Source organism: Apis mellifera, linkage group LG6, assembly GCF_003254395.2.
Source record: "Apis mellifera strain DH4 linkage group LG6, Amel_HAv3.1, whole genome shotgun sequence".
Lineage (NCBI taxonomy): Eukaryota > Metazoa > Arthropoda > Insecta > Hymenoptera > Apidae > Apis > Apis mellifera.
Window position 1 is genome coordinate 3,438,791 of NC_037643.1, and position 13,624 is coordinate 3,452,414.

The 13,624-nt window shown below is 32.7% G+C and overlaps 1 protein-coding gene across 1 annotated transcript in view; it reads left to right on the forward strand.

Moving 5' to 3' along the window:
• LOC724745 (transmembrane and TPR repeat-containing protein 1-like) overlaps positions 1–13,167 on the forward strand; it is a 30,668-nt gene extending 17,501 nt beyond the window's left edge. Inside the window, exons 2-5 of the mRNA XM_006559899.1 lie at positions 9,623–9,763; positions 12,435–12,634; positions 12,815–12,950; positions 13,137–13,167. Of these exons, the coding sequence (XP_006559962.1) occupies positions 9,623–9,763; positions 12,435–12,634; positions 12,815–12,950; positions 13,137–13,167 (508 nt within the window). The remainder of the gene's footprint in view (positions 1–9,622; positions 9,764–12,434; positions 12,635–12,814; positions 12,951–13,136) is intronic.
• The last annotated feature ends 457 nt before the right edge of the window (positions 13,168–13,624 follow it).

Sequence of the window (13,624 nt, forward strand, 5' to 3'; positions counted from 1 at the left end):
ATTCCAAGTTGCACGCTTCTCGAAGAACCTGACTCGCCAATAATTCACCTCTAAATGGTACAACATCGAGATCTCCTGTATTCGAAGAGTCACGTATTAAGTTGGATCTCGGTATCCTCGATTCTCTGTTGAACGACTTAGCTCCACCCGTTCTTGAACTTCCGCTGTTTCGTGGCATTCAACGATCAACTACTACGTGAGCGAGTGCGCGCATGCGGAACAAAAAGTTCGATTGCAGGAACGATTGCAACGCGAGACACGGTTTCAACCGTTCCAATATCTTAAATTGCTCGCGGATAATCGCATCTCGCGGAAAGATTTCGCGTCGTTTAACTGGCCGGCTCGGTTTTTATCCAACGCGAGGGAGGGAAAGAAAAAAGACGCGGTGAAAAGACGCGTACTCTTGGAAAGCTTGACAAAGCGGATTTAATTAAAACTTTCCAACGAATCGAATATAGCCCCAGGATATTTTCGGCCAAATGTATATAACCGGTTTCCAAGTTCGTGGAAAGGGTTGAAGGCAAGGAGTTGACCAATGCTTCGAACGAAACTTACGAAGATTTCGATTCTTCGAAACAAAGGGAAAAAATTATACGTCGAGTGGCAAGAAATTGGCTTTCTAGATTTTTATTCGAGAAACTTAGATACTTATGAAAAAAATATCGTTCGTTAGAGTTCAAGAGAAATGTTGATTTAATGCAGAAAATTAGAAAATAAATTTTCTTTATTTCACTCAGGCTTATATGAGCTTCTTTCATTCCAATTGCATCCCTCCAACAAACTTCATTTCATTTGTACTAATTTTGAATTAAGAAAGTTATCGCTATAATTAACAATTAATCAAACGTAATCTTTAATTTTCGAATATATCTTCAATTTAAACCCGAAGTTTCTTAAAACTTCAGTACATATCATTGGATTTCCCTTTTCATACGGAATATATAAAGACGTTTGACTAGAGCAGAAGATCTATCATCTTGCACAAAATGAAACGAAGCCAAGAAATTAATTGATTCATTCGTAGGCGAGTTTTCTTGATTTAAAAGTCTTTTAACAGTTTTTAAATTATATTGTTAAAACATTGTATGCATCGTTTATTTGACGAATTAATGAAATTGAAAAAAAAAATGAGAAAGACGAAGCTTTTAAAAATATTTATTGTTGGAGTTCGTTTCATTTAACACTCTGAATATGGGAACATTTATTACCATTAGTGGTGGGCATAATGGATCGTGTGTATTGGAAAAATATAACAATAGTACATGATATTGCGTGAAACAATAGGCGAACATAACAATAGTTATTAAATAAAAATTTAAAAATTGATATGGAACCGTCAAATTGTTTGTGATTACTTGCTATTTCTCTTCTACACAATTTTATTCTTGTATATTCTATCCATTTGAAATATAATAGAGGCATATTGTGAAATAATCAACAATATTATGAATCTCTTTCAGCTTTGTTTCAATCAAAGTTGAAATTTATAAATTGATACGATAATTTATTTTGGATAATTTATTTGACAAAATTATTAAATTAAAAGGAACATGATATAAAATTTCTTTTGAAATATTGAACGCGATTAAAAAATGATATATATACTCTTTTTTAAATAAATATCTTTCCCAAACAGAAATAAATGAACGTTTCTAATAAATAACTAAGAATTAAATGAAGATAATCGTTTTTAAAATTATGAAACTTGATAAAAAAAAAAAAAAAGTACACAAATTTGTCGCGTCTTTTTAACTTCTTTACTACGCGTGTTCTATGCGCGAACTTACTACCAAGTTTCGAACTGCAGCCGATTGATTTTCTCTTAACTTGATCTCAAGTTATTCTCCCGGGCATGCTACCAGCCTCGAAGATCTTTCATGGGGAAGGCGCATCATGAAGAAGTTTAATGAACAGGTTAAATTAACCGATGGAATCTTAAAGTTTTACGACTCCTCGGTTCCGCTATTTCATTTATAATCTTTATACTCCCGAAAGTCAAGTGCATTTCGATAGTATCTATTTGAAAAGAAACCAAACTGGTTTTAAGAGAAAAATTAAAATATTTTATCGGTCACTTATAGATATAACTCTCGATTAGATAATTTAAATGGTTTAATTATTTTTGATGTAACGAATTTTTTACATAGTTTATGATTATTCTTTATTTGAAAAGTTATTTTGAATTTTAATTTTTCTATATTTATTTGGATTCCTTTTTAAAATAATACTTTTACGATATCTTTTTTCCTCGCAGTATATTATAAAAATGAATTTAGGAAATGAAACATTTTTAATACCTTTCCACGATTAAAAGTTTCCGCAAGATTGATTAAAAAGATCTGATAAATATGAAATTATTAGTTAAAAATATCTGTGAAAAGAAGATTTTCAAATGGAAAAGTATGCTTTCAATAACGATATTTGACCATTTACCATAAAGCAAGTGAAAAAGGGGAGGAAGAAAAATGTGAAAAGAATATTCTAACTAAAGTTTTCACTTCAAATGTAGTTAATCGTCCTTAATTGAACTTATTAAGAAAGTCTTTCAAATGACACCCTCTTCCTGATTTTCAAACTGCTTTTAAGAACCGTTTCCATTATAAATCCATTGCGAAAATACTTATTAGACATTGAAGATCGTTTCTCATTGAAATGATGGTTCTCTTCTTCTTATCAATTTTCGAAATTCTGCGGTAATCGGTCGAGAGCGAAATAATTTTGATCCTATTGAGCGATATTTTCAAAACAGAGTTTCAAGTTTTCAAAAACTGAAATACAGTATTTCGAGAAACGTAAAAGCAGAGTTTGCGAAGAGCGGTCAAGAGATAAGACGTAATGAAAATACTCGCTTCTTCCTAAGATAAGCTTTAATGCTTTCTACTGTATGAATGTGTATGTGGGTAGAAACCCTCCAGTTCTCACATGTTCCCTTTGAAGCAATATTACGAGAAAGAGGAAAAAGTGTATAATATAATGATTTCATAAATAATCTTTTTCCGTGGAAATACGTGCAGGATGTTTGGCTCGAGATATCTAAAAATTTAATTAAATTTTTTTATCTTTAAATTAAAATAGTATGAAAATCAAGAATAAAAAAATTTCGATTCCCTTTTTTTTAATTCTAATAAAATTAAAAAAATTTAAACTCTTCTAATCTTAAAGATAATCTTATTTAAACCTCTCTGGCAGCTGTTCCAAATTTAAACGTGTCCCAAAAATTTATCTTATATTAGATTTAAGTAAAAGCATATATTTCTCTTCAAATTTTCGATATTTCATAGGTCTGATCGACTAACCTCATGCATAACATATTCGAAAGCTACATCAGACATTTTAATGTTTATCGTCTTTCATATTTATATACGCGACACTTTCAGAATTTCGAATCATCGATGCATTAAGATTAGCATGTAAAATTCTGCAAGCTCGCTTGGTATTCGTAGATTTCAAACGTGCCCTTTCTCGCCATTTTATTTCCAAAGATTGCGTTTCATCCTTGGAAACAAATCTCGTTTCTAACCAATCTTCTTATTTCCTTTCCAAGTATTGGAAATACGTATTTTTTGAAATAAGAAGCACAGAGTGCGATCAAGATACTAATATTGTATTGATTTTCGCCACGCAAAGGTTTAATAATCGTATATCAAGAAAAATTGGCACGCTGTCTGGGAAAATTATAATGCTTAGTTCCATTCCACGATCTAAAATTATTTTATATCATTGACTGGTGTATAATCAGAGATATGGTTATCCAGTTATATATTGTTGTAGAAATGTGGCAAGTTTGCTCGTTTCTTGATATTTTCGTGATATTCATCGATGAAATTTATGATGGTATAATTTTATGTTGCTGATAGTTTCGTTGATTTTTAATATTTCTATTATTCTTGTTTATGATTCTATATTTCCAAATCATAATGATACTTATATATTTCTCAAATCCAATATTCATCACTTTTTTTTTTTGGCAACAAACACTTCTATATTCGTTCAGAAATCCAATATCCCTCGCCAAAAGTTTCTTATTGCATAATTCATTTTCTGCCAATACGACTTTTCAATGAAAGTTAAATTTCTGCTTGAAATTTTATTTATTTGAGTCTTGATTCAAGGTTGGAGAGCTAGATCTCAAAGGATTAATGCATTTGTGGATATATTGTTACTATTTTAGTTTTATTATTATCTATATAAAATTTATCACGTGCAAAATTATAGGATATCTTATATCTTCCTGATTATTCTTTTTTTTCATTAATTTTTTCGTTATTCTTATTGAAAAAAATTGATTCTATATCTATTTAATTCTGTTCCACTATAGAAAAAAATTAATAGAAATTAGAATTCTAAATAAATCTGAAAAATCCATTTTGAGTTCTCTAACTTTGTTAATTATTCTTTCCGAATTTCGAAAAAAGGTATTAAACAGATTAAATAAAATATACACGTCAAACTCACGTCAGGACTAATAGGATTTCGCAATTTTATTTTCACGATGTCCAAAGGTAAAGGAAAAAAAAATCTAAAATATTTCGTTGAAAAATCAATATAATCGACGACCGAAAATATTATATACTATAATCGATTTTCACACTTGAATTGAAAAATTACTTTTATAATCAATATTCTCTTAAAAATCCTATCCTCGAAGATTCTCATTCCACGATAATTTTAATATCTATCCTAATAATATTCCATACATATACTCAAATACTATTTATCTTTAAATTAATTCTAAAAATTCTATCATTCGCGAGAAAAGATGCAGAAGTAACAACGAGAAGAAGAAAAACAGAGGCACAAAGAAAAGAGGGGGAGGGAAATGGGAGAAAAAAAGGAGGGAATATACATGCGATTCATCCGAAACGCGTCGAATAAAACGGATTCACCGCGGGAACGTGAACATGCATCACAGACTCGATAGAATACCTGTTCGGATTATACCTTTCCTTTTTCGACGCTGCCCGATCCACTCACGCCGGATTTCTTTCTCTGTCCCTTTATCCGCTTTCTTCATTTCGCTGTGTGTAACTTGCACGCGGCCGCGATGATCCCATCTCCTCCTCCACCTACGGTTTCTCCTTCGACCTACGCGCGCGCCCTTATTGAGCAGACAAACCTCCCCTTCCTCCGTCGTTACGAAACAACTATCCTCGAGATATACCCAGAAATTCTTTCCTTTCTCTCCTGTATATATATATATACGTTTTACATTTCTCTCCGTCTCTCTTTCTAATATTACGCGTGGTTACGATCCGTATGTTGCGATGCCACCCTTAATATCGAATATTACACCGATAAGGGAGCGACATTTGTGCGACGTCTCGATTGAGTCAATTTGCTGTTACAGATGTCACGTGATGGGGGCAACACGTGTGTGTAAGGTTTAAGCTTCTTTTACTTCAATTTTGCGTAGGAGATTTCTTTTATGTAATGAATAAAGTTTAAGAATAATAAGATGAAAGTATGGTTTAATTTGTATATAATGATTATTTGATATTAATTTCATGACATTATTTTTTCTATACTTTCATTGTTTGATACTTGCAAAAATATTTCTTTTAATCTATGCAGAGTGATTCGTTAAATATCACTTCGATTTTCATCATTGTTATTATCTGTAATAAAGGATTTATTATTTCAAAAATCTATTTTTTTTCTTTTCTTGTTATCAATAATCTGATAATTTCATTCTTCAGAATATATATATATTGAATTCATAAGTTTCTTTTTTTTTCTGATTTCATTTGTCTTCGTTTTATTCTTCAAGCATCTCCCTCCACCTAACTGGTGTCAAATTTATACGTAACAAAATAAACAAGGTGGACGAAATCAAAACGATTTTCACGACGTAAATTACAATTGCGTTAATTAAATTGTACAGGGAACGAATACCGAGGAACTCCAGATTTCACTTTCCCCGTATGAAAGCTGTGCTTGACTACGAGCAACGGGTTGAAGGGTTGCAACTGAAAGGGTGCGAGTGACATTTTATTAAGTGCAGAGTTTCATGCTTCGAAGCGATTTAGGTGTACACTACGCAGCACAAGTTTCATGTCGGCCACCAACGTGGAGTTAAATCATTTGAATCTTGTAAGGCGGCCGGTGATTTAAAGAGGTCTCATTTTGGACCCATTACCCGTACCCTATGCCTGTTCGCGGCTTCCTACGCTTTGTAATTATGTATCGTTGTTACTCCAAGATCGCTTTAAGGTAACGCTTCATTATATGGGGTGTGCTTATTTTACCGATTGCAGACGCGAACATTCTATTGTACAGGATTTCTCAAAACAAGTGATTGACTCTAAAAATTAAATCGAAAAGGAGAGAAAGGATTTTATCTAAGGCTTTTTGAGCGAATGAAATTTGAAAATGTTGACAGTGTTAGTATAATTGTAATAATATAATTTTGAATTGGAGGAAATTAATTATTTGTGGGAAATTTATTGTGTGAAAAGAAGAGAAGAATTAAATGTGGAATAAAAATTTCTTGGAAGATAAAATTGTGAAAAACTTGTTTATTTCTTATTGGAAAAAATTAAGATTGAATGATTAGAGAAGTAATCAAATATTCAATGAATTTTCAAATTCGATTTTTTGAAAACTAAATTCTTAAAAGAAAAAATTTTATTTCCTCGACTTATCTTTGTATACAAAAATTTTCTCTTCTTAACACCTTTTCTGAAACACTCTGTGTACCATTATAGAGATGATTTAATTGAGCTTGAACTGCATTATGTTCGTGTGATTGCATTATTTGTTTCTCTAAAGAGATTTACACAAATAAATAAATCATCGTATTATTGTTGCATATGAAATCACTGATTTTACAAATGTGTTAAATTCTTCAATATTTAATGATTAAACGTTTCATTAAATAATATTTATTATTATTCCGTTAATAATATTTATTATCAATACAGAGTTTCGAATTAGTTAAGTATATTATAATCAGTGTTTCTTCATTGATTTATTTTAAAAAAGAATATTGTGATTTATTGAGTAAAAAAGTAATTGAAAAAGTATTTGAAAAATGTATAACATTTTGATAAACTTTAATCTATCAAATTTTATCTATGCATTTCTTTACGATACGTTCTAAATAAATTTTAAATAATTATTTAATCTTCAAAAGGAAATTATTTCTCCAAGTACAAAGTATTTTAAAAGCATGCAATTAAATTTTTATTCCACTTTCTTTAAGGGATAAAAGGGGATTATATAAATATAGAAACTTCTACTCTTGAACAGAAAGAAATTGAAACAGATAGATATTAACGATATTATTAATAATCATATTCGTTAATAAACTAAAATGAAGTGCGTTTTAACACATACCTGTTCCTTTTTCTAACGAATCGTAACGCGAAATAATCTACATTCTATAAACAGAGAAATAAAAAATAATTAAACTTCCAATCCAAGTTAGTTTAAAGTAGTAACAGTTAATTTCGAAATAAAATTAAATTTCTTTTTTTTTCTCTCGATTCAAGACATTAAATAACAAGACAAAGTTGTGCTTCTTTAAAATTATAAGACAGTTGATGTTGAGAACAGGTACGACCATTCTCCTCCTTTCGTTTTTCCCGGCGATTGTTTAGCCGCGGAATATTCTTTATTTCGATAAGAAAGTTTAATTCAGTTCCCATGAAGTTTCGTTGAAAAATCGAGTTCACGACGAGATCGTGTCGTTCTCTCTCCACCACCCACCACGGAAATATAATATTGTTCTATAATCCTCGCGTTATGTTGAACCGAATTGCGTTGCCTCGAAGAATCAGACTGTCTGAATATACGCTCCTCGTCAGAAAGTTAAGAAAGTTTTGTCAGAATGCGTTCCCACCGTAATACATTTTCGCTAACTACATTACTTCTAAATTGGATTGGGGGGGAGGGGCAGTGGGTGTGGTGGAATTAAGTAAGAGTGGAATTTCGCTCTTAAATACCGGCCATTGCTGTACATATATTTTCTTGTACACATCTACGTATATATATATATATATATATATATACACCTATAATAACACGAAAAGGATAGAGAAATAAGCAGATATTGTGATAAATTTAAAAGACATTTCCCCTTGAAATACAAGTTTCGTTTCGAAACATTTTCTGGAATAATACATGCAATGGATAATTGCATGGATCAAAACTGAAGACACACCGTGTATAATTATTCTTATTTCGAATAACTATAAATGACAAATTAAATATTCTTACACGAGACGATAATTTCAATCGTAATTTTGTTAAAATTCTTCGAAACTATTCACGACAAACCTCGATCAATTCTCGAGGGAAAAAGAAGAATGCCGTTTCTAATTTCCTCGCCCGTTCAACACGATAATTAAACCACGATAATTAATACTATAGAAATAGATATCCATTTCTAGGAATCCAGTCAACCGTATAGGCGTCCAATAATAAAGGAAATTTTCGAGAGGGAGTTTCCATGAAACGTAATATCCTGTCCACGGGAGAAGAGTCGAATCGTTTCGCTCGAAAGAACTACCTAATTCACCTTTCACGCCATTGCAAGTTCGCCTTTTATTCCACCACGATGCCATTTCCACACACGTGTATACACACACACACACACCACGTTATACGTCCTCGAATCCTCAATCCGCGAGATTGAAAGCAGAGAGTTCGCTGTTTCGTCTTTGTCTCTATGGTTCGGAGTGCACCTCCCTCCCCCCCTCCCCCACCGATAGTTTTCTCCCTTTCAGCCGGGAAGTTGGAGGCAATTTCGTTGGAGTGGCCAGAAACTTCGCACGATGCTATCTCTTATCGAGCGTGGCCGATGGCGGCGGCTCGTTAGCCATTTGCACCTTGGCCGTGCACAAGCCGTCGGTTGGCTGTGTTAATTAACCAGCTGCTACGGTTTGTCCTACCGAAAACATCGCTCCCACGTTGTTTGGGAATTACCTGGTCAAACAGAATGCTTGATGCGAGCAGTCCACCATGTAACGATACATAGCGAATCTGATATTACCGATTATTGGCAAGGGATAATGAATACGATTTTGGATTTATCAAGTTAACAACGGTTTTAAATTGATCGTTAATTTTACACGATCTTTCGTGTTATCCTTTGCGCGCCATTGATGGAATATCTCTTTCTAATCTATCTAGAGAACATATTTTAATAAATAACACGATGATTTAATTTTATTATTCGAGTACTTACGTTATGATAAAGTTTTCCCGATATCTCTTATCGAAAACAAAAAATCGTGAAACGATTGCCCCGTAATATTCGTAATTGCAAAATCAATGAAAATCAGTGTTGATTCTCTCCAGTTGGCGTAATTTTATTTTCCGTTACGAGACAAAACGAGAACTCGATTCCAGATTAACATCGCTGTAATCCCTCGCGTGTTATCGTTGCGTATATATGTATATACGTGGGAATATTTTCACGATATTTGGCAAATTTGCGCTCAAAAAAGGATGAAAATTGTTCCAATGATCAGCTCTATTGCCGGTTATTACACGAGCACATATGGGGGAGGGAAGGGAACACGGAATTACTCCCCCTCCACGATTAAATGCATGGCAACGCACCCGTGTTCCTCCGAATCGTTAATCACTTTGTAAATAAGCGGCGTTTATTTGATTACAGGCTGTGGCCGACGTATGCCAGTGCGCACAACAACCTCGGAACACTCACGGTGGGCGATCAAGCGGAGCAACACTTTTTGGCAGCAATACACGCTCAACCGGGCCACGTGAACGCTCATTATAATCTTGGCCAGCTTTACAGGTCAGTTTGTAAAAAAAAAAAAGAAAGAAAGAAAGAAAAATATTAAGCGACAAATTGAATTAAACGTGGAACATTTCTCTATCATCTGTTTTCTTTTAATAATTGAAATGATTTCATCAATAATTGATTGGATAGAATTCATTTTTAATTATACACGTTTGAAAAATATATATTCTTCTGCTTGAAAAATTCAAGTTTAATTTTTAGATAAGTGAAAAGTTTATGATTTTTCCGAGTTTCTTTTCTTCTTTTTTCTTTTCACAAACTCTCGCTCGCGTTTCTTCATCAATTTCAATATCGATACTCGAATGATTCAAAAGCGAATTTCGTATTTCCAAAGAGATTCATTCAATGTTTTATATGCAAGTTTCGTCAAAATCGGAATTTTTCAGATTACCTTAATATCTCCGTGAAATGTATATTATATATATATATTTTACAACTAATCCATTCGAGCAAGAAATAAACAAAGACGCACCACCTGAAACAACAACAAGTTAAAATCTAGGATAATTCGACTGAATGCCCCGGGGTCTAATGAAGTCTCCCGTCGCGCGGAGCGGACAAAATTACGAGAAGAATTCCAAATCCACCTCCGTTCCACTTTATTAATGATATATCGAGGCAATGGTATACCGAAGTACATGCGCCGCGATAATTTAGCGTGGCAAGGTAATTCTGGCGGCGTGGTCAAAATTAAACTTTAATTAACGCCTCCTGCCTGATAAATTAAAGTTTAATTGACGGTGGGGGCGAGGCGTGCGTGCGTATACGCCCGCCATAGTTCGTCCACTAGATCCCCCCCTCCCTCCCTCCTTCTCTGTACTTCCCTATTTTCGTCTAGTTCCGGCTCTGGAGGGAAAACAACGCCCATAAATTTTTCGCCCTTCCAACGGGAAGGAATTTTACGCCGTTAAATCCTCGGAAGCGTGGCCTGCGGATTACCAAGCTTATGAACCGGGATTCGAAGTCTTGATGAAACGAGCTCGTTCGCAGATCATTGATAACTACTGTAGTTTGGCCGATAACGGGTGAAACTAGTTTCTCAGTTTGCCAGCAATGAGGATTTGAGTAGTGGGTGAATTGATTGTTGCAACCCGTTGCAAATGAAATGGGAGAATCAACACTTTGGGGGTTAAAGTAGTGAATATTTTTAGGTTCTTCTGGTTTATGAATATAATTTTAAATTTTTGATTTAATAAAATTAGGCCGATGTTGGTTTTAATGCGTGTATTGGAATTTTTTATTTTTAATCTCGTTTATTTATCGCTTATTGTTTTTCTTCGTCATCATTGATTTACAGACAGAGAATATTTTTGAAAAGATTATTAGTATAATTATAGGAGAAATGTTTACGAAAGAAAAATGTTCCCGTTAGAATATAATATTAATCATAATTATAAAATATTATATTAACGATTTTGTTTACGCTTTTCAATCATTGAAAATCAATGAAATCACGCGTCATTTTTCATTCGCTCGAATCCCACGCGAACCGAATTTAATTATTTTTTATAACCAATAATTTAATCACTAATACATACAATAATAATATAACGTATATGCATATACGTTACACCTTTCAAAATAAAATTAATATCGTATAAATCATATTGGAATTTTATAAAAATCAATTACTTTAATTATATCACTTCTTTTAAAAAGTAATCAAGTATATTAATGTTTAGTTTAAAAATAAGATAATTTTCTATTCTTCAAACATTAGTCACATTTCACCGTTTCATGTAATTTGATCAAGTAGCATGGAGATGTTATTAGATCATTTGGAATCTGCTGGTCATTTAGAGAAAATTGCATTAACCAGTTCACGCGAAATTAGCGTCATGGATAGTGGCATTTCACGGAACGGTGAAACACGCAGAATGTACAATGATGTACAGGGATACCTATAATGCGTTAAAAGCAAGTACAGACATTCATATCTTGATTGTAATCATATTACAGTTCGTGAGAATGATCGTCATACATGATTGGAATAGGTTGTCATAGTTAACACAGTTGAAACATGTCTGAAATGTAATTGCTAATAAATCATTACAAACGAGTTATATAATTCTCCCATTTACAAAATTAACCGTATTAATTTTTATATTAAAAAAATTAAGTATGAAATTTTTATTAATAATTTGACATCGCATCATTGTACAAATTTGTACAAATTAAGTTGACTATTAAATTTTCTGCTAAATTTCCTGTATTTTGAGTAACTCTACCATTATGTTATAATTTATTCTCTGAAATTTGGAAATTTGATTATAAAAAAAAATATATATTTTCAAATTAGGAGATCAAAATATATTTAAATTAATATTTATTTTTAAAGGAACTGTAATCTATTTATAATATAACATTTAGGTTGTAGAGCCACTATATACTCGAGTATAACTATATTGAGTAACATAGAGTCTTCATTTCGCGATCCATTATTGGTTCCATTAAAAATTTAACGTAACCCAATATTGATCTCAACCTATGGAACTTGAGAATTTTATATTTTTTCCTTTTACATTTTTAACGTCACCGGTGTTCCATTTTTCGACGCTATATATATATACATCTATGAATATTCATTTCGATTCCTAACAAACACGAAGTCTACATCACCTCTATTAAACCGATGAAACTGAAACGATATGATTTTATTTCCCAGGAAAACGAACAGGACAGAGGAGTGTATACGGATGTTGCAAAAATGCGTATCCTTGGATCCAGCGTATACACCAGCCTATCTGGTCCTGGCGAGGTTGGCAACCGGTCCAACAGCGGGCGCACTTTTGCGACACGTTGTTCGACTACAACCACGAAGCCCCGACCATCTCACGGAATATGCTTCGTGGCTGTACCAGAATGGTAAGTGACAGTGGTGGAACGGCTAAATGGCTTAAAATGGGATAAAGGCCGACGGTTCCCGTCGCGACGCTCCAAAGTACGGGGTTAAAGTAGTTTAAAGTAGAGGAAACAACATCTAAACTCTGACCGCGTAACGACCACCGCTTTATACTCACGCCAAATCGTCGTTCGTCTCTTCAGGCAAATGGCTGCCCTCCCTCAAGTACTATCTCAAAGCCATGGAGATCTCGCCCTCGCACAGATCGTCGCTTCTGGGAACGGTCAGGATACTGAGGTCGCGGGGTCAGTGGCCAAGGGTGCATCAACTCATCACCAGGTGAGTCAATGTAACGAATATAATCGGCGATTTTTGCAATTTTCAAAGTTGTTGCAAATATGTTGGTTAATTAAGTAATGGTGAATGAAAGAGGAAAAGAGATAAAAGTTGATTATATTTTTATTAAATCTCAAGTTTGTCATCTTGATCATTTATCCGTTGAAAAATTATAATTGTTATTTTCAGATTGAGAAATGATGAAGTATTAGAATTCTAATATCTAATACTTCATGAATTAACTAATTTCTTCTATTTTTAAATTTCTGACATTATAATTAATGTCTGAAAATGACAGATTATATAGAAATGGGAAAGAGATTATAAAAATTAAGATTTTATAAATTAATTTCTTTTTTTTTAAATTTCTGACATTCTTAATGTGACATTGATAGCTGACAATCATAATTAAGGATATTTTTCATCTCATTGTTAATCTTAGTTAATCTTAACTAAGATTAATCTTAACTAATCTAAATTAATTTAATCGAATGATATTCAGCTATCTATTTTGATATCAACCAAAACTTTGACAACAAATTCTACTTATAACATTACTTAATTCGTAATGTAATTTCCATTCTATTTCTTCAAGTATAGATTACATTAGTAATCATAGTTTATTTTGAATTTTGCATCTCAATACAGTTATTAAAAACTTGTATCAAAAATTAATA